The sequence below is a fragment of the Dermacentor silvarum genome, chromosome 4 (genome assembly GCF_013339745.2).
Source record: "Dermacentor silvarum isolate Dsil-2018 chromosome 4, BIME_Dsil_1.4, whole genome shotgun sequence".
NCBI lineage: Eukaryota > Metazoa > Arthropoda > Arachnida > Ixodida > Ixodidae > Dermacentor > Dermacentor silvarum.
In genome coordinates this window covers 193,682,545-193,703,255 of record NC_051157.2, presented here as the reverse complement: position 1 = coordinate 193,703,255, position 20,711 = coordinate 193,682,545, and the positions used below count along the sequence as shown (strand labels likewise).

General features: G+C 48.4%; 1 protein-coding gene across 6 annotated transcripts in view; it reads right to left on the bottom strand.

Annotated features, from left to right (window-relative positions):
* LOC119450883 (probable D-lactate dehydrogenase, mitochondrial) overlaps positions 1 to 20,711 on the bottom strand; it is a 463,244-nt gene that overhangs the window by 358,726 nt on the left and 83,807 nt on the right. For 3 of the 6 annotated variants that reach the window (XM_037714356.2, XM_037714357.2, XM_049666300.1), the window contains exons 6-7: positions 10,992 to 11,338; positions 5,194 to 6,424 (exon numbers count right to left, since the gene is read on the bottom strand). In XM_037714356.2, coding sequence (XP_037570284.1) covers positions 6,259 to 6,424; positions 10,992 to 11,338 — 513 coding nt within the window. In that variant the 3' untranslated portion in view covers positions 5,194 to 6,258. Of the gene's footprint in view, positions 1 to 5,193; positions 6,425 to 10,991; positions 11,339 to 20,711 lie in introns of those variants that run through there. The other 3 variants (XR_007466574.1, XR_007466573.1, XM_049666301.1) reach the window with 2 other exon arrangements.

Sequence of the window (20,711 nt, the reverse complement as noted above, 5' to 3'; positions counted from 1 at the left end):
GCGCAACCCAGCCCTTTTGTCACCCGCAGAAAGTTGGACGTTGAATTCAGTGATGGTGTGACAACTGTTGCATAAGGGGGCACGGTTGTTCCGTAACTGCAACAGACTTGGTAGCAAGCGCGGCCGCCGTAGGCTGCTGTTGTACCATTGGTGCTGTGGAAGGTAGGACACCATCTTCAGGTAGGAAACGTGAGGATGAGGACGCCCCGCGCTCTGACCTGCTCTTGTCACTTATCTCAATCTGGACGCACAGAAAATTGAGCATTTCTCGAGCATGCTGAGCTCTCTATTGCAGAGTCATGTCGCCTGGCGTGTCGTACGACGCTTCCTTTGACTTCTGCCGATAGAGTATCGCGAGGTCGTCGGGCGGGCACTTCATCAGCACGCGATTGAGGACTACGTTGCATTGATCAGGTGAGACGTCCAAACCGGTCAATACGGAGACCCGAAACTAGACTTTGTCGTAGAGCAGACGAAGTTTTTCGACCTGTGCCGAAGACTTGACTGGTGACAAGGCGAGGAGGTGATCAACGTGCTCTTAGATGAGCAAGCCGCGTCGGCCAAATCGCTCTGTTAAAATTTCGATGGAGATTGACAATTGACAATAATTTGTTGAAGTGTTCTGAGGAAAATGATTGGGGGAAGCCGAAAGCTCCCCAGTCAAGTTGGTGGCTCCGCCCACGGCGGGACCGGGATGTGGTGGCTCTCGGCGACGTCTCGCGCCCTTTGGACGGCCTGTAGTTTGTGCTCGAATTCCGAGCTCTTCAACAAGGCGTCCCACTTGGACTTGTATTAAAGTGCAGAGCCCGCGTTGTATGGGCACAGCCAGAGCATGCGGTCGAAGGAGCAGCATGCGGGACCGCATTTCGAGCACGACAGCGGGAAGTTGGGGTCTATCCAACGAAGCGCCGGGGGTGAGATACGATCTCGTCTGTAAGCGGCTGAAAGTTCAGGCCTGAGCCGTGTTCAGTTTTAGGCTGGGGGGGGGGGGGGGATTGCCTCTTGCTTTGTCTGTAATGCGATGCAATTTCGTTATAGGTGGTAAGATGATCTTTGAAGGGGCAGTCCTATGGGAGAGCCGGACAGTTAGCTCGGGCGCGGTTCGTGAATTCATGCGCCAGGCATTTGCTTCAATTTTGTTCAGTCAGTCGAAAGCCCTCGATTCCTGCCTTGGCTGCGCCAATCAAGTATGATAATAGGTACTTAAATTTCTATTTGACCAAAAGTTCTGTGTTCAGATGGATTGTGGCACTACAGTGATCCCAGAAGGACTGCTAATCGCCAAGTTCGCCGCAAAAGGAACCAATTTGAAGTTTCGGCAGGATCGCTATGCGTTGACGCGGGACTGTCCCGTAAATAGGAGTTATTGTCTCCGTTGGTTTGCGCGGTAAACAGTCCGTAACCTCGTTTTTGCTGAGGTGCGGTCACTACTGGCGTCGGCATTTGGTAGGGCTTCGTACGGACTTGAGACACTCGTCGCCGTCGTTTGCTTCGCAAGCTCTCGAAGAAAGAACCGCGCTCGCGACACTGCTTAAGACACCTTTAGGTTTTAATCGGATGCTGCCTCAAGTTATTCCTTGTAAACGTCGTCGTCATTGGCGTCGAAGATTTGCTTGTTGAGTCTGAGAAGCTCCACTTTCTTCTGAATAAGGTAGCTAACGTGAGAGTCCAACTGGAAGGCATCGGCAACGAAGGCCTGCAGTTTATGGCTCAGGAGCGCGATTGTTTTCGTGATGCTGGGCTTGACGACGTCGGTGCAGTACTTTGCTTGTGTTATCAATGTCCCTTGCGCTGCCGTCCGCACCAGTTCGTGTCGCCGCAGCGCTGTCGTTTGTGCTGGGCAAATTAAGTATCATAACACCGATAATGACACCGGGTTTCGTGGAGATGAGCAAGTAGCACAATGCTTACGCATACTTAGACAACTGCGAGAGGAGTGTCTACGTGAATTTTACAGTGGAGGTCCCAGGCACCCGTTCCTGGGTCGAGCGTCGGCGTCCCTCGAACCGCGTGAACGCGCTGGTGCTACTGCTCGCGCCTTCATCGTCATCATCTTCCACAGCTGGCTCTGAAACCGCTCATCTTTCCCGCGTTGCCATTCTGCCATTCTGCCCTTCGCGCTTTCATCGTCGTTTTCTTCCACAGTTGGTTCCGATACCGCTCATCATGCCAGCGTGCCCATACTACCCCTATCTCTACGAAGGCGCCGAAGGCACTGACCCACTGCCAATCGGTGTGGTGATTTCGGTCTCACAGTCTTTGTCTTGAAACTTGGAGGATGCTTAAGCTTCGCATTTAAGAGCGGAACGCAATAGGATTCAAATATCCCCGAGTACTTCTCACAATTTTTCTTACTTAATTATTTTATTTGTTTCTTCTATCACCTTTTATTCCCTTTACCCGTTTCCCCAGTACAGGGTAGCCAGCCGGTATTTACACCGGCTAACCTCCTTCTCTTTTTTCCCTTTCTTTCTCTCCCGGCAACTACAGCTTATGTAACCGCAATTTTTACCTGGAAATGCTGGCGGCGAATGCTACGCACGAAGGTGAGATTTCTGGTTCCATTTTTCAAGCGAAGTTTGTATTGTCTGACAAGTATCGGTGCCCCGCTTCTCCCAGAGTAGAGCAGGTGCGGGGAAAGCGAACCGGCGCCGGATCACGTGACGCACGCGACCAATCAAGGTCGTTTGGTGTGTCGCGGGGAGGAAAAGGGAAGGAAATGAGGTTGGCGCGCGCTCCGCGGGGCTTCACTCGCCTCAAATCAGTCTCGGCGTATGGATGGGAAGGCGGCCGTGGAGAAGGCTGCGCTTGAGCAACGGCGCCACTAACTCGCTAAGGAAAGGGCGAGTCGTCGACGTGCCGATTGAAGCTTGAGGGCTTCCGAAGCCCAGGTGAAACGTCAGCGAAGAGCTACCGGCCCCGAGTTTAGGGAAAACGAAGCAGAACGTCTGCGACACCGTCGTCTTGCCCTTCAGAAACCCGACAACGATTGTGCACGACACGCGACAAGCTTGGCTTACCCTCATTTTCTCGGCAGGGGAAAGGCTGGTGATGTTTTTTTCTTTCTCCCGCACGGTGGGCGCAGCCGCTCCCACGGATGCTTGGAGGCAAGCGCCATCTGGATGGTGTTGCAAGGAACCTAGCGGGTCACGCCGTGCCCACTGAGACGGAGCTCAAACGGTAGCTGGAAAAGGGGTTTGTGTTTGAATTTCAGCGTAACACAATTGCTTTTCCGTATATTCGAATTACGATCGGACGTCATCATGTCTGTAGGTTGTGTGTAAGTCGTACTTTACAATTTTTCTAACGCCTATTACTTTTACAAACTAAATTAGTTCTGTACGGCCCCTGTGCCACCAGGAGGGCCTGCGTGGGTCGGGATGCGTGGTTAGGGATCATTTTGCTCATACGAACAACGCCACCGACGCCGAGACTGGATTTTCTGCGACATGGGCCCTTAATGCCATCGCGTTAATATATCGCGAAATGAAGACACGTATACAGCTGCATCCAAATTTCGCATTAGGGAGTATCGTAATCGTCGGACATTTCTTTTATTAACTTAGCTTGGGTAGTCCGCTGACTGTGACAAAGGCGCATCACAGTGATGATACTTCAAGAGGTAACGCTGGTTAGATGAGTAGATGATGGTCTAGTGTTCGGCGGAAACCCCTCTGGCGAGGAAGGGATATAATTTAAATAGAATTCGCCAAATAAAAATAATGTTCTTTTGATGTTTGGAGGCCCCTCCGGGTTCCCTGACCACAATGTATACTAAACGCTTAGGCAGTGGCTTATGCAAAGAGTAGATTGTGCACAGAGCACAGAGTAGTATTGCACAGTGAGTGCAATAAATATCATGCGGATTGCTTCGTTTTCGTTTCACCGTGTGATGTGTGGATTGCGTATGCTGCGATTCTAGTAGCGGACACGTCGATAATCGCGTTTCGACGGCGATTACAGATGCCGAGTCCCAGTAGATTCGATGTCCCGTGTTTTTGCCGTGCTTAGATAGGGCGTTCGAGGCACTCTGGCCTTCCGCAACCTTATTTTCGAGTTGTCTCATGTGTCGTTTAGGGTCCCCAGATTCGCCGGTGGAGGCAGCATCACAGTCGTTGTATGTGATCTTGTAGATGACCCCTGGGAAACTACTGCACTCTAGGCGGCCCTTCAGGTGTACAACTTGGGCACGCAGTTCGCCTGTTGGGATGTGCGTTACCCAAATACTGTAATTTTTTTGAAGATCCCGGCGAGCCGTTCACTTTAACTAAACGCAGGGGATCGGTGCACGTTTTCCATATGAAAACCTTATTCAATACGGCGCAAGTGGTTGCCGCGAAAAACACTTTCTTTGTTCACATGTATTTAGGTAGAGAGCTTCAGAGCTAAGCTTCCTCTTAACCGACTAAAGCTTCATTCAAGAGGAAAGCACCAACGCACTTCTGGGCGAAAAGCTTGGAACGGCGAGTGCTGATGCTCTGCTGGAGCGCAAGAGTTTCCTTTCCTGGTTGCGGGCATTCAGCCGTCCTTGGCAACAACGCACACGTGCTTTGCTGCCTTTTGTATATACCGCAGCTCTCACCACACCCCATCCCGTTTAGGTCACCTTCCCACCACCAAACAATGCGTTGTATAAGTAACACAGACGTACTCGCTTGGCGTTCCACGTGCGCGTCCGAGCAAGAAGCAGACAGCCGCCAGAACATGATGTGGAGGAAAATTTATACTTCGCAGCATCGCAACAATGTCGAATATTTCAAAGCTATCCTTTTAAAACCAAACTAAACACGCACGTACGTTTTTTTGGTGGGTATGTGTTAACTTTTAACGGTGACCGGGGGGTGTTTTGTATTGCGAATACAATGGTTGCGTGTGACAACTATGAGATAAAGCAGCCAGTGTCGCTTACCAGGTGTGTGCTGCTCCAGCTGACACATTGGAAGCCGGTTGTAAACAGCAGACATTCTGGTGTGAGTTTCCAACTTAGAAGCTATTGTCAACGCCTTGATTTATGCGCATAAGCTACCTTTCGATATTTATATTTCTGCTACTCGTTTTCACTGCATAATACCCCTGTTTACTGTGGCATTTTCGAACATAATACTTTCAAGCCTTCAAATCAGTGTAGAATGAAGTCGTATGCTTTGTTTCTTTTTATGTCGTGTGCAATTGAGCGCGGTAGAATGAATTTCCATCGCGATGGAAATCTTCAACTTTGCGGTTACCTGTACACATCAGGGACGTCGCTGCTAAGGCCGTCGTTGCATTCATAAACGACTACTGTGCTTATGACGGCGAAGTGACAGGGCACGTCCTTAGAATGTTGACAAACACTTTCACTGCCCCTTGACTACGTGCCAACACCTTACCTTATACGTCATGTGCTGTAGTAAATGAAGTCACGTACAGTCATGGTACGGGATGCTAAAGTTTTTCACTGACCTACTTGCAGCGCCCGGGAGATAAATAAAACAAAGATGCTTGAGAAGGATCCACGATTGCTGTTTTAAAAACAAATACAGAATTTAGGCAAATACTGATCAAGAAACTACTTAAAACTTTTTATTTCCACTGTCCGTAATTTAACTGAATACACTCTGTACACATTATACACCGATGTTGAGTAGGCTAGATAAAGCTCGCAGCAATAAAAAAAATGTCAATGTTGTAAATATTCGATCCCGTGTTTTTTACCTTCATCGCAGAGGGGATGCCGAATTTATCAAGTCTCCATTAACGCGGCACTTCATCCAGCTTTGGATTCCTGAGAAATCCTAAGACAATCAGATGAAACTCTAATTGCGTAGCTGCGGTAGCAACGTGTTCGTCGATAATATACCGCTGCAAATGACAGCTATATCAACCGGTCAACAGCGGTACTGGTGAAGCTTTCTTACGTCTACATGGCACGGAGTGAGACTACCGCCGGTAGAACGCTCAAGGAACACAGCCGTAAGACAGGTACGACGTAAAAGAATTTCTATCCACGGTTTCTCCGGTGATACTTTTCCACAAATTATCAAAGCACAAGACGCAATGCGCACAGATCACCTGAGGTAACGATAATTTTTTGACCAACTAAACGCGCCGATTTGCCTGGACTGTTCCAGATCAAACGCTGTAGAGTCACTCACGCACATCGTCCACTTTACAGGTCACCGTCGTCCGGAGCAATTAACACCGAGGCTTCAAGCGCTTATTGACAACAGCGGACATTAGCTCGATAGGAGATGTTCCACGTAGGCCGCGAGCACATGGCTAGACAAAGAGCTTCCCAGGGTTCATGATGCCCTTAGGGTCAACGGCGTTCTTGAGCGTGCGCATCAGCTGGATGCCGTTCTCGCCGAGCTCCCGGACCAGCAGGCTGCGTTTACCGATCCCGATACCGTGTTCACCCGTCGACGTACCGTCCAGGTCCAGAGCCCTATACAGGTACAGTAGAAAATCTCAAAGCATAAGTATGGGAGAAGATCAAACGATACACAGTAAGACGCAAATGAACAGGCATTTAGTATGAATGTGGACAGGGGTACGTGTCCTGTCGTGTGTTTTGTTCATTCAGCGATTAACCTTAGGCGTGCTTAGCACACTCTTCCAATAAACGGTGATTCAGCCAGAGACAAACAAGACAGCAGCTCAACGAAGGGTGAGAACACTAGAAACGCTAGTCCGAGTCCGTCGATCATGAGAAATACCGTATTGGACATCTTAAGCGTTAACGCATTACCAGCGGTGGTGGACATCATCGAGTGCGACATATATATATATATATATATATATATATATATATATATATATATATAGATTAACACACTAATAAGATTTTTCCAGATTTTTTATTCAACATTTAAATTATTTACTTTAGTACATTTGGTCCAGCTGAGCCTGCTCGACATTTCCAGCTTGGCGGGAATCGCGTAACTAACATCAGTCGCGAGATAATGGTACTAAAACTAGCACAAACTACCGATGTGTTCCATATTTCGTTGTTCCAATATGTTTCTTTCTTCTTTTTAAATCGAACCTTTATATGGCTAGGCGAAACGAAAAAACGTCTGTCCGTCGCCTGTCCACGGTGAACTGTCATCATGAGCAGTGGCTCGAACGTCGTCGTCTTTTTCAGGAGCTAGCTCGTTGGCACCCCTCGGGTTGTGCTCGTGCCACTGCTCCCACGTTCGTTGCCGTCTTCATCCACAGCTGGCTGCGTTGCGGCGCATCATTCCAGCGTAGAATTTCACTTCTCTTCTCTCGTCGTAATGAGGAGGCCGCGTTTATGGGGGTATGAGCCATTCATTGTCTTACGTGAGGGACACATTTAATTTTGAAGCAATTTAATTTTGAAGAATCGCAAGCGGCAATGGCGGGCGAATGCTACTAACCACGCCGCCGAGCAAACTCGAGTCATCGAACGCAAGCGACAACGGCGGACTGCGGGCATACCGACAGTGACGTCGTTCTCTCCGTCGCAGCCGAACGTCGGGATTGACCCCGTTATAAACAGCAGGGCAGCATGTTTCAGCTTCGCTGCTTAACCATCTTTACGGAGTGCTTGGGCGGCGATTTTTTGTATGCGAAGCAGCTTATGGGCGGGGACTTTGTCCGTCCCTCCCGCAGCGTCCCACAGCGCAAGCGCGTTCCCTCCCCCTCTCTCTCCTCTCCTACGCTCCACCCTTTCTCTCGTCTAGGAATCCTCTACGGAGCGGCGCCCGCGTGCCACACCCCCACAGCGCATGCGCGTCGCCTCTCCCTCTCTCTCCCCTCTCCTATGCTCCCCCTTTCTCTCCTCTAGGAATCCGGAGCGGCGCGCATGACCGGTGGTGCGACAGCTGCATACTCCACTGGGGGCGCCACGGTAGTTCCGCGGTATGAAAATGACGGAGCGCGCGCGCCTAATTCTCTCTCCTGTGCAGTGCCGCGATGAGCGCTCGGGCCGCTGCCGCGAAACCATCTCCCGCTCAAGCTAACCATCTCCCCGCTGCTTCGCATTTACACAAGGTTCCCTTTAGCGGGAGATGGAGTAAATTTTTTTTGCGAGAGGGCAATTCCAGGAAATTAAATGCGCGACGCCAACATGTTTCTCTCCGACTATGCGGAGAGTCTTGCAATGTGGGAAGGCTCTGGCATTGCCTGGCTACAATTCTGCTACGGCCCAGCTGGTGTTCTAAACGTTAAAAATAACTATTTCATCATAGGTTTTAGGCTGGCCGTTGATAGACATTTAGTGATGTTTGTCGCCGCTAATTATATGTTGTACAATAAAATCACATCATATATTCACTTGACTACTTAAAAAATTGAAGTAAAATGCAAACATGTATGGCAGGTGCACGTTCGAGATGTCTGGTGCACGTTCCACATGTCTGGCCGGTTACTGAATGACATCTGTGACATAGGGGCATATCACCGAAAGTACTCCTGTAACGAAGTGTAAGATTTTAAATGCGAAGCATTTCTTGGCGAACATTTGCTACTTTGAGAGTATCTATCTGTCTATCTACCTATCCATCTATCTAGTCGCCGACGACTTTGTGCTCTCATGGTCGTTTCCCTAACTTGGTATGAACCAAAATTGGTATACTATGACAACAGTATATGACGAACATAAATGATGTCATAACATGAATGTCATGACATGCCTATCATCTAGGTCATGCAACAGCCGCCTACATCTTGGTGCTCTCATGGTCATTTCGTTAACTTGGTAGGTACCAAATCTGGCATACTATGACAAGTGTATGACGAACATAAGTGATAGGTAATGACATGCGTGTCATGTAGGTCATGACAATTACCCAGCGAGAAGTATTAACACTCAAAAACCACTGAAATGGGTTCGGACGTGGGTACTAAGTGAATGAAACACTAAAATATTCTGGTAGAAGTCATGGACATGAGCATGACTCAGCAAAAATGAGAATGACTCAGCGAAAAACATTACCAGTGAAAAACCACTGAGATGGGTTCTGACGTGCATACTAAGTGAAGGAAACATTAAAGGATGATGGTAGAAATCATACTCATGAGCATGACTCAGCAAAAATGACAATGACTCATCGAAAAAAAATTAACACTCAAAAGCAACAAAGTAGAAAAAAAAACTTGGTTACTGCTATATTAACTGTGTGTTTGGTTGAGCTTTGTGCGCCAGCTGGCTGCACCGTGCAAGCAGTTCATGTTTGAACCTCCATTCATCACGTAAAACGTGGTAAAGCGGCCAGTACACTTGCGCTTGCGTTTACTTGAATACGGGACACGCTAAACTCTATTGTGGCAAACCTTCGACGTGAAGCGATGGCCGCAAACACGTACATGCTGGCACCGTTTGGATTGGTTTGGATACCGAAAGTGCGATGCGCGGCAGCCACTCCGCTCGTCTGCTGCCTTGCAGCGGGGCACGATATCGCAGCTTGACATGTCGCCGATCGCTACGTTTGCAGCCCACAGCGCAACAAGGGCGAATCATGGTGCTCACGAAAACAAAGAACAAGGCCAACACTGACCGCGCAGCTCTCGTCAACGCGGAGCACGTTTTAACACAAGCCGACGACAGTTGCTGTGGGCCGGAAGTGCTTTTAATGTAGTGATACATGTCCTTGTGCATTCTCTTTCTGTTACTTTCCTTTTATATAAACAAATTAACTAACATCGAAACTATTACGAACAACATTTGTTCACCATAATGTTGGAAAAAGTATTGTTCACGCGCCCTGGGCAGCCAATCGGATAGCTGGCCCATTGACGTGTTATGGGCAAATCGCGTTACTTGGTTACAAAACTCAGCCGATTGGCGTGCGGCGATCGCTAGCGGTGTATCTTTTCAAAACCTTATAATAAATTACACGCTTTACGTGGAGCGCTTAGATGCGTCAATTAATGATCAGACCTACTCTAACGACTCAGTACGTTTGTACAAAATCGTGAAAATCGTTTCAGCGTCCCTTTAAGCTTCGCCTTAAAGAGTGGAACGCGATAGATTTATCGGGCTCCGTTCGCAACGCATTCTCTTTGTGAGTAGGCTTCACTGCACCACACAACGTGGGAAAGCCACCCTACAAAGAGCAATTACACCGATACCCTTAAAGTCGGTTTCACTTTTAAACACAAATGCATTGCTGGGACGACAGTTTTCCTGGGGCAATATAAGCCATCTAATATCAAAATGTGAAGGCTCTAGGACCTTTTTTATTACTTTATTAGGTGTTTGCTGTTCCCCCGAGGCACGCGCGTGTCCAAAACGCATTAAGCAGGCTGAGTCGCAGTTTGACCTGCCGAGGACGCTAGCGCCATCTGGATGGTGTTTTAGCAAATAACCTACCCGGGCGCGCCACTATTGTATGGTAGAAATGCTGGAAAAGGGGTGTGTAGCGCTCCCTCCCTCTGTTGTGACTGTTACGGAGAAACGGGCGTGCATACCGATTCGTAACTTTGGACGCGCCCCACAATTTTTTCTCCAATGCATCACGTTAGGCAGCATATCACATTGTAACAGAATTATGCTTTCTCGTAGATCAAAATTGCAGTCCGACGCTATCATGTCAACAAGTTGTGGTTAAGTCATACTTCACGATTTCCTGACGGATATTACTTTGAGAAATTCTTTTATTTTCACTGATGCCTTGCCTCACACGGAGGGACTGCGCGGTCGGGGTGGTTCGGGTTGATTTTGGTGGCCGGGCAACGCCGCCGACGCCGGATTTTCGGCGACACGTGGCCCTTAACGCTTTCGCGTTAAAACGCGAACGTAAAACACACAGGACCAAAAAAAAGAAAACAAACGCAACACTAAGCACTGACGCGAACGAAGCACGAAGCCAGCTTTTGCTTTGGCATGTCTGGTTGCCTTATGTGTCCAGTCTTCGGGATGTATTTACCTAATAGGCAAATATTCCGTGCATGTTCCCCGTCGAGTGCGGGTGACCGTTAAAAAACAAAAAGAAATCTGGTTGAGAAAGCCAGTGTGGCCGTGGCCCGAGGTCGGATATGAGACGTACCTGCTGGCCAGCTTGTGGGCCACCTCGAAGATGTTGGCGGTCTCCTTTGGATCGTGAGGATCGAACAGCATCATGGTGTGGAAGTTGCCGTCACCCACGTGACCCACGACGGTGGCCAAGATGCCGTGCTGCTGGATGTCCTCCATGGCGGCTGCCACCAGCGCTGGTAGCCGTGAAATGGGGACGCACACGTCGGTGACGTAGCAGCGCGTGTTTGCGCGCAGAGCACAAGTGGCGTAGAAGATGGCGTGCCTGGCCTTCCAGAGCTTGCTACGATCCTCGGCCTCACGCGCAAACTGGAACTCCGAAGCGCCGTTGCCTTGTGCAATCTCGGTCACCATGTCCACCTGTCCAAGACAGGGCAACCCCAGCATTTGAACAATTAAAATGTACTTCGCCCAGGCGCTTTCAAAGTCCAAAATATATCAATTTCGCCGTAAGGGCGAAGGAATGAATGCGATAGTAACATGTTAGAATAATACATGAAGTGTAAGACTCGTAGCTGTAGTGACAATATGAAATGAAGTAAACGTAAGCTAAGTAAAAGCAAGCCGTTGTGCTAGGGGTCCTCTGTCTGAATCCTGCTTTCGGATAATTTAATTTATGTCTAATAATTATAGCCAACGTCTTTCTTAACGACTCCCCCGCCCCTTTCTGGTATCGGGTATGGTTCGAACTTCTTTCCCGGGCCGATCCCGGAGGTTGTGCACAGCGGCGCCAATAAAATGGCGTCATGTACAGATTTCAGCTCGTTTGTGTTTCGCACTTTTAATATTTAAGTCTGAGAATATTCAAGATAAAAGACATACACTGTCTTGTTTCATGGCATTTGTTTGTGGGCTCCCATTCTCGAAATGGTGAGGAAAAACTGTGCCAACATTGTAAGACATGGTATGTGCCCCTTTAATGATGAAATAATTTGTAAATATTACCCGCATATGCGGCATGTCATATAGTATACATATACTTATTTATATACGGAACCTCACGGCGACGCTGACGGCAAAGGTTCGCTTGGAGCACCAATATAATTGCTATCGCCATAAAAAAGCATTGTGCTCCACCGAAGCAGACGAGGAAGATTGCCGCGGAACCCATCTCACTATGAATACCGACGTTAATTCGATTGGCATTGAAGGAATGTATTGCCACCGCCAAAACGCGACGTATACCAGGCATGTATGTAGCCGGGCTCCTATCTCGCGCTTTCCTCTCTGGACACGCTGTGCCATCTAGCAGCGTCGCCGCGAAGTCAGCCGGTGGCGCACGTGCGAATATATTATGAGCCATGCACCTATGCTGCGGCCGAAGTGTCATAGCAGCCGAGAAAGAGGACGAGCTGTATCCCGGCCCGCCATCTTTGTTGTTGTGGTGCCACTCGCTGTCACTTGTAAATAGCTCGGAAGACAGTCGGTCCTCTTTGTTTCGTGCTCGCGATCACTTCCCGCACCCTGATGCTCCTGTCCCGACTCCGCGGTACGACCACTCGCCATCCCCGCAGAACCAGCGTTTGCGCTCTCCACTGCCCCGTCGCTCGCCGTCGCCATACCCTTGTCGTCCATCTACGGAAAACTGACCAGCGCAGCTCCCAGAGGTGATGCTGCATTGGCCAACCGACCCGGAAATCCTCTGTTGACCCTGACTAACCGACAAAACCTTTTTAACGTGAAGTGGACGGCCTGTCTGTTTCGGCGCTCATAGACACTGGGGCGCAACTATCTTTAATGAGCGCTTGCCTTTCTTCTCGGCTCTGCAAGGTTCTTACGCCCGCCACGTCGCCTGTCGTTGGCGTTGCCGACGGCGGTCCTCCTTGCGTCGTGGACATGTGCACTGCGCGTGTGTCTTTGGCTGGCCATCAGGTCTTAGTTCTATTCACCGTTCTACACCAGTGTCCCCATGACGTCATCCTTGACCATGACTTCCTGAGCACCCATTGTGCCCTTAGTGACTTCTCATCTGGTCTTCTACAGTTGAAATTCTCTTCTGTACCCGACCTTAACACCGCGTCGCCACCGCGTTTATATGTCGTGAAGTTTGTTCGTCTACGACGAGCTACCACGACGTATCGGTGTCGTATCGGTGGACCGGTGTCGACGAGAGCACTACCATGCGCTTACGTGCCGTCTTTCTGCAGATCGCGGCAGCTGGGGTACTCATGTCATCGCTATCACCGCAACCTGGCCACGCCTACCGATGCCCGGTGGAAATGGCGGGAGCATCGCTGGATCTTTCGACCATGTCGGCTGTCATAGAAAACGTCAGCGGACAGTGGGCGTCGCCAACAGACCATCAAGTACTAAAGCGGCAGCCTCACGCCATCACAACGGGGACCGGTGTCGACGAGAGCACTACCATGCGCTTACGTGCCGTCTTTCTGCAGGTTGGTGTTGCATATCATGCTACTCCCAAACCTAAGAAGCGCCGTTTTCTGTCGACACCGTGGCCCTTGTTTCTTGCTATTCGCTTTATTGGAAGTGTGCCTTTCATGTGGTTTTGCATTACGAGCTTTGTAGTGCATCTGCTTGTACTTTTGTCCGGAGACGTTGAGCTGAATCCTGGACCTCTGACAGAGGCTCAGGTTGCAAGGCTCATGAAAGCTGTCGATGTCATTCCTGTAATTCAAGAAAACCAGCAAAAACTTTTGAAGGAGGTCTCAGTTGTCCAGTCAAATCAAGGCGAATTCACGGAGAAGCTAGATTGTTTGGCAACAAAGCTATCCAAAGTAGAAGAAGAGATTGAGTCCTTCAGAGGCACACAGACAGCTGTCATGGACCTTCAATCGACTGTTGAATCTCTGAGGAAACAAGTTCAAACTTTGTCAGAAAAAAACGACGACTTAGAAAACCGATCTAGGCGATGCAACCTTGTTTTTTATGGCATTACGGATACTGAAAGGGAAACCTGGGATGAGGCAGAGAAAAATGTTATCGGTTTGTGTAAGGATCTGCTCGGTGTCAGCATCAGTCACAGTGACGTTGAACGCGCTCACAGGATAGGGCGATATAGCGCGCTAAAGCCACGACCAACTTTAGTTGCTTTTTCGTCCTACAAAACTAAACAGAAGGTCTTACTTCAAGGCCGGAGGCTTAAAGAAACAAGTTATGCTATGAGTGAAGACTACTCCGCGCAGGTTCGATTAGAAAGAAGGCATCTAATTTCATTCGCCAAAAAGCAAACGCACCCCTTTAAGCTTCGGTTTAACCGTTTGAATATTGGAAACAGCACCTACATCTATGATAACGAGGCAAAAGAGGTGGTACAGTGTAATTCATAGCAAACCCTCGAAGCTGACCGTTCTGCGCATGTCAAACAAAATTTGCAGCTTATAATTATCAACTGCCGCAGTATAAAAAATAAAGCAGATGAGTTCGCGCTTGTAATTTCACTGCATTGTCCGGACATTATCATTGGTACTGAATCCTGGCTGGATGACACAGTTTCAAATACTGAAGTGTTCCCAATAGGCTACACGGTTTATCGCTCGGACAGGAACAGACACGGAGGGGGCGTATTCATACTTGTTTCAGATAACTTGCAAAGCTGGCCGATCGATCTTTGCAACATAGACTGCGAGCTTGTTATGTGTAAAGTTGCTTCACAAACTGGTAGGACAATTACAATAGCCTCGTTCTACAGGCCCCCAGGAAATGACAGTGCCGCTATATCTAGCCTGTCTGAAGCACTGGCGTCAGTTTCTTATGACGTGGTTCTACTGGGGGGTGACTTCAACCTACCAGACGTGTCCTGGGGCCGCGGCCGGCCGACGAACTTATCAAACTCATCGTTACATTCTGCCTTGTTGGACCTCACAAGTAGCTTTAACCTTACTCAGTGCGTCGAGTCTCCAACCAGAGTCACTGCTCTGTCATCCAACACCCTCGATCTCCTCTTCACAAATGAAGCTGATCTGGTGTCTCCGCCTATCTGTGTTCCCGGTATCAGCGACCACGCTGTCGTTCTAACCAGCGTTTCTTATCCACACCAAAATAGAGCTCGGCTTACTCCAAAACTGATATACTTTTACGATCAGGGAAACTACCAGTCAATGAACAGTGAATTAACTAATTTTCTTCCAACTTTCACAGAGGTTTGCGCAGAAAAAGATGTTAACACTGCTTGGAGCGTACTGAAAGATAAAATACTTGCACTAATTTCGGAGCACATACCATCAAAATTTCTAACTGCCAAACGTCGGAAAGATAAACCATGGATCACCTCCGAAATCCGACAACTCCTTAGAAGAACACGCCGTCTTTTTCAGAACCTCAGAAAAAGCAAAATGCCAGTTCCTTCTGAAAAATTATTTTCTGTCCAGCAAACTTGTAAAGCGAAAATTAGTGAAGCGAAGCGTCACTTTTTCAGTACTTTAGATGCAAAGATTCGAAACAATGACAAAATCATATGGAAGCTTGCCAAAAAAACCAGGAAAGAGAAAATTGGTATACAATGCATCACGTCTGACAATGGCACGATAACAAATGATGAATTGATAGCCACTGCTTTCAACGACTATTTCAGGTCCGCCTTTTCTGCTAATTCCGCAATGAACAATATTACGTTACCGGCATGTGCCTCAGTTCTTCAGGAAATGCCCGATATCACTTTATCAATTCATGGTATTTTTCAAATCCTTACCAGCCTAGACACAAACAAAGCGACAGGTCCTGACGGCATACCCAATCGCGTGCTGAAAGAATGTGCTAGCTCTCTTAGTAATCTTTTTTTCACAATGTATATGACGTCACTATCTGAAGGAATCATGCCGGACGAATGGAAATTTGCTCATGTGGTTCCTGTCCATAAGAAAGGGCCAAAAAATAACTTGGAACAATACCGCCCAATTTCTCTCCTATGTGGCGCTTCGAAAATTATGGAACACATCGTATACAGTAACCTAATAAGGTACCTGAATTCGCAAAACTTTTTTTATGCAGAACAGCATGGTTTTCGAGCCGGATTTTCTTGTGACACACAGTTAACGGAATTTTCTTTTGACATAACAACTGCATTAGATCAAGGTACTAGCGTTGACTGCTTGTTTTTAGATTTTAAAAAAGCATTTGATCGGGTACGACATGATTGTATAATACACAAACTTCAGCATTTAAAATTTCCCGCTGACCTAATGAACTGGTTAAAAAACTACTTTGTAAATCGCAGACAGATAACAGTGGTAAATGGATGTTGCTCATCACCTGTTCCAGTCACGTCCGGAGTGCCGCAGGGGTCTGTTCTGGGCCCGTTATTATTTCTTATTTTTATTAACGATATTGGTAAAAACATCCAGTCCAACCTACGATTGTACGCAGATGACTGCGTTGTTTACCGCTCGATAAACAATCCAAGTGACATCAAAATTCTTCAACAGGACCTTAATAAAATTTCGAACTGGTGTGCTACTTGGTGCATGACCCTAAATGAATCAAAATGCAACTACGTGTGCTTTTCTAGGAAAAAAACTGACGTTTCCCATTCTTACAGAGTGAACAACTCAACCATTCCGAGCGTAACAGGGGCCAAGTACCTCGGCGTTCACTTCTCAAGCGATCTTACTTGGCAGGATCACATTGCTGAGATTGCCGCTAAAGGGAATAACACACTAATGTTTTTGGCTCGAAATTTTCACCCCTGTCCTCTGGCAACTAAGAAGTTATTATACACGACATACGTGAGGCCTATTCTTGAGTATGCGTGCACGATATGGGACCCTTATCAGGACAACCTTAAATACATTCTAGAGCGCGTACAAAACCGAGCGGCACGCTTTATCACTGGGAACTATCGCAGATCTAGTAGCGTCACAGAAATGAAAATACGCCTAGAGGTTTCGACGCTAGCCGAACGCCGGCGTTGCTTGCGTCTCAAATTTTTTCATAAGATTTTTTACAACAATACTGGCATTAATAAATCAAAATACATGCTTAACCCACATTACATATCCCATCGCCGTGAACACACATTAAAAGTAAGGCCAATAAAGTCAAGAACGAACTTGTTAAAATATTCTTTTTTCCCCAAAACCATCAATGAATGGAACGCTCTGCCTGAGGACACCGTTTCTAAAACATCAAATTCAGACTTTTACAGTGAACTGCTTGCCATGTGATCAGTTTGTGTGTTTTGATGGTATTTTTTTTTCTTGCGTTTGCTGGCCTACTATATATATTTATGAGAGTGTGTAAGTGCGTATGTGTCTTTATATATGTATATGTGCACATGTATGTGTATATATGTATATATAGTCCTTTTCTTTCTTTTTTCTTTCTTTTGATTTGGAGATAGTTATGCTGCCTGTACTGTATTATTCGTCACCGTGTTCTTTTTGTTATGTAACCTTAATTACTACTGTTTTGCATTTGTATTGTTTCCCCCCCCCACTGTAATGCTCTCTGAGCGAATGTGGGAATGAATAATAAATAAATAAATGTCACGTTGACCTCAGAGCCCCCTGTTTGTGGCGGTTACTATGCCATCTCTCCTTCTCTAAGCGATCGTTCGACGCGGTGTGTAGCGCTCCCTCACTCTGTTGTGACTCTTGCAGAGAACCAGGCGTGTATACGTATTGTTAACTTTGGACGCGCCCCACAATTTCTTTCCGAAGGCATCACGTTGAGCAGCATATCCCCTTTAGGCGCACACGGGACTGTGGCCGTGACTATCGGTACACCACAGTCGTTACCTGGAAACCCGGACACAAGTACTACGCTTGACGACCCTCTTGGTGGTAAGATTGCCCCTGATCTGACCGCTTCTCAGTTCGAAGATCTTCGCAGCCTGTCAGCCTTTTACCGCTATGTTTGTGATTTTTCTTCGCCCCATCTTGGTCAGGCATCACTTGTAACCCATCGCATTGATACTGGGGATGTTAGACCCATCCTTTGGCGCCCTTACCGAGTGTCTGCGTCCGGAGGGCCGTGTCATTCAAACCGAAGTTGAGTAAATGCTGACTAAGGACATCACTGAACCATCTGCTAGTGCTTGGGCGTCCCCTGTGGTGCTTGTCAGAAAAAAGAAAACACCTGGCGGTTCTGTATCCACTATCGGCACCTGAACAACTAAAAAGGACGTATACCGTTTGCCGCGAATAGACGATGCGCTCGACTCTCTCCGGCGCAAGGTACTTTTCTTCCATAGATCTTGGGTCCGGCTAATGGCAAATTGCCGTTGACGAGCAGGATCGGGAAAAGACCGCCTTCATTATGTCCGATGGGTTCTACCAGTTGAAAGTCATGCCATTTCGGTTGTATAATGCCGCACCATCATTTCAAAGAATAAAGGACTCCCTCCTTCACGGATTCAAGTGGTCTACTTGTTCATGCTACATGGACGACGTCGTCATTTTTCGCCCACATTCTCCAGGCATCTCCAACGACTATCCGATATTTTGCTGCTGTTTTGCAGCGCCCGACTTCAACTGAACTCCTCCAAATGCCGCTTCGGACGCCGAGAGATCACCGTACTTGGTCATCTTGTTAATGCAGCCGGTATCCGCTCTGACTCTGCCAAAGCACGTGCTGTTACCAACTTTCCGACGCCGCGTTCTTCGCCAGACGTCCACTCGTTTTTTGGCCTCTGCTCTTACTTTAGTCGCTTTGTGAAAGACTTTGCAGAGATAGCACGGCCTCTTACATGCCTGCTCAAGAAAACATTCCCTTTAATTGGGGTTCAGCCCAAGCGTCTGCCTTTTCGCTGCTCATTGCACAACTCACTACGCCACCTGTGTTCGTTCACTTTGCCGATTCTGCTTCCAGGGAGGTCCGTACTGACGCGAGTGGACATGGCATCGGCGGTGCTCTAGCTCAATGTCAACGTGGTCAGGATTGTGTTATTGCGTATGCCGGCCGCCTCTTTTTCGCCGCTGAGCGGAATTATTCGACTACAGAGGGAGAGTGCCTAGCTCTTGTTTAGGTCGACGCAAGATTTCGCCCTTATCTGCATGGCAGAACTTTTACCGTCGTCACTGACCATTACGCTCTCTGCTGATTCTCAGGGGTCAAGGATCTCACGGGTCGCCTTGGACGCTTGACATTACGACTTCAAGAATATTCGTATATTGTGACGGCTCGGTTGGAACGACGTTTATTAGGCCCGGGAGCTCGTCAGCGAACCAGCGCAGCACACAGGCGATGATGATGAACACATATACAGGCGAAGAGGAGGATAGGTAAAGTGCGAGGATGATGATGATAACATACAGATGAGGAAGATCTGCGTAATAAACGCCCACAATATGGCCATCTACAAATCTGGCCGTTTGCATCGGGATGCCGACTACCTTTCTCGATGCCCCGTCGACCAACCGGAACCAGCACTGAGCGACTACAGTCCTTGTGTGCTTGCTATTTCCGAACTCTTCAACATTGCTGCTGAACAACGCCGGGACCCTGTCCTACGCAAGATTGTCGACCGTCTCAAGTCCCAGGCTCATGATGCCTTTCTCCGACTCTTTGTGCTATGCGATGACACTTTACATCGTCGAAGTTTGCTTCCTGATGGTCCTGACCTCTTACTTGTGATTCCGGAACAGCTCCGCTCGACTGTTCTGGATCAGCTTCATGATGGACCAACAGCGAGTCACCTCGGCGTTTCACGCACATACGATCGCGCACGCCGTCGGTTCTACTGGCCAGGCATGTCCCGCTTGGTGCGCCGTTACGTGGCCTCTTGTGACCTTTGTCAGCGCCGGAAAAAACCACCGCTTGCGCCTGCTAGCCTTCTTCAGCCTCTCGACGCTCCATATGAGCCGTTTCATCACGTTGGCCTCGACCTACTTGACCCGTTTCCTCTGTATGTATCACGAAACAGATCGGTCGCCGTCGCTAGAATATGCGACGCGATTCGCTATCACCCATGCTCTTCCCACAAGCTGCGCGACCGACGTTGCGGACTTTTTACTCCCTAACGTCATTCATGCAGCATGGTGCACCCCGGAAGCTCCTAACCGACCGGGGCAGACAGTTTCTTTCGAAGGTGAACGAGGACATTCCACGGTCTTGCTCGATGCAACACAAACTGACCACAGCCTACCATCCACAGACCAATGGCTTGCTGGAGCGACTGAACCGAAAAATTACCGGAATGCTGGCAATGTATGTGTCCACGTACCACCAGGATTGGGACACTGTATTGCCTTTCGTGAGATTCGCGTATAACACGTCAAGACATGAGACCGCTGGTTATTCGCCTTCCATTCTCTTATTCGGCCGAAATCCTACGTTGCCCATGGACCCGTTCGTGCCTTCTTCCGCATGCCCCGGTACTGAGTATGTTCGAGAGGCTACTTCCCGTGCTGACCATGCACGTCAAGTTGCCCGTGCTCGATTCAGCAAGTCTCAGATCCACCAGCAATCTCGATACAAAGCCATCACAGGACTACCCTCTTTGCTCCTGGGTCTCTTGTCTTCCTCTGGTCCCCAGCGCGCTGTGTCGGGTTTTCTGAAAAGCTGCTGTTCCCGTAAACCGGACCATATTGACTGTGCCGCCAAGTGAACGGCGTGACGTACGAAATCGCTCCATTGTCTTAGTCCCTATCTGATAAGCCCCGCATCGACATCGTGCATGTCATCGGCCTAAAGCCCTACCATGTCCCAGACACTAATTAACCATGCGTGTGCAGTGAACCTCTTCGGTGCCGTCGTACTTCGACTGCACCAAGTCGGTGCTTTCGCCGCCGGGGGGTAATGTTATGAGCCATGCACCAATGCCAGGGACGAAATAGAA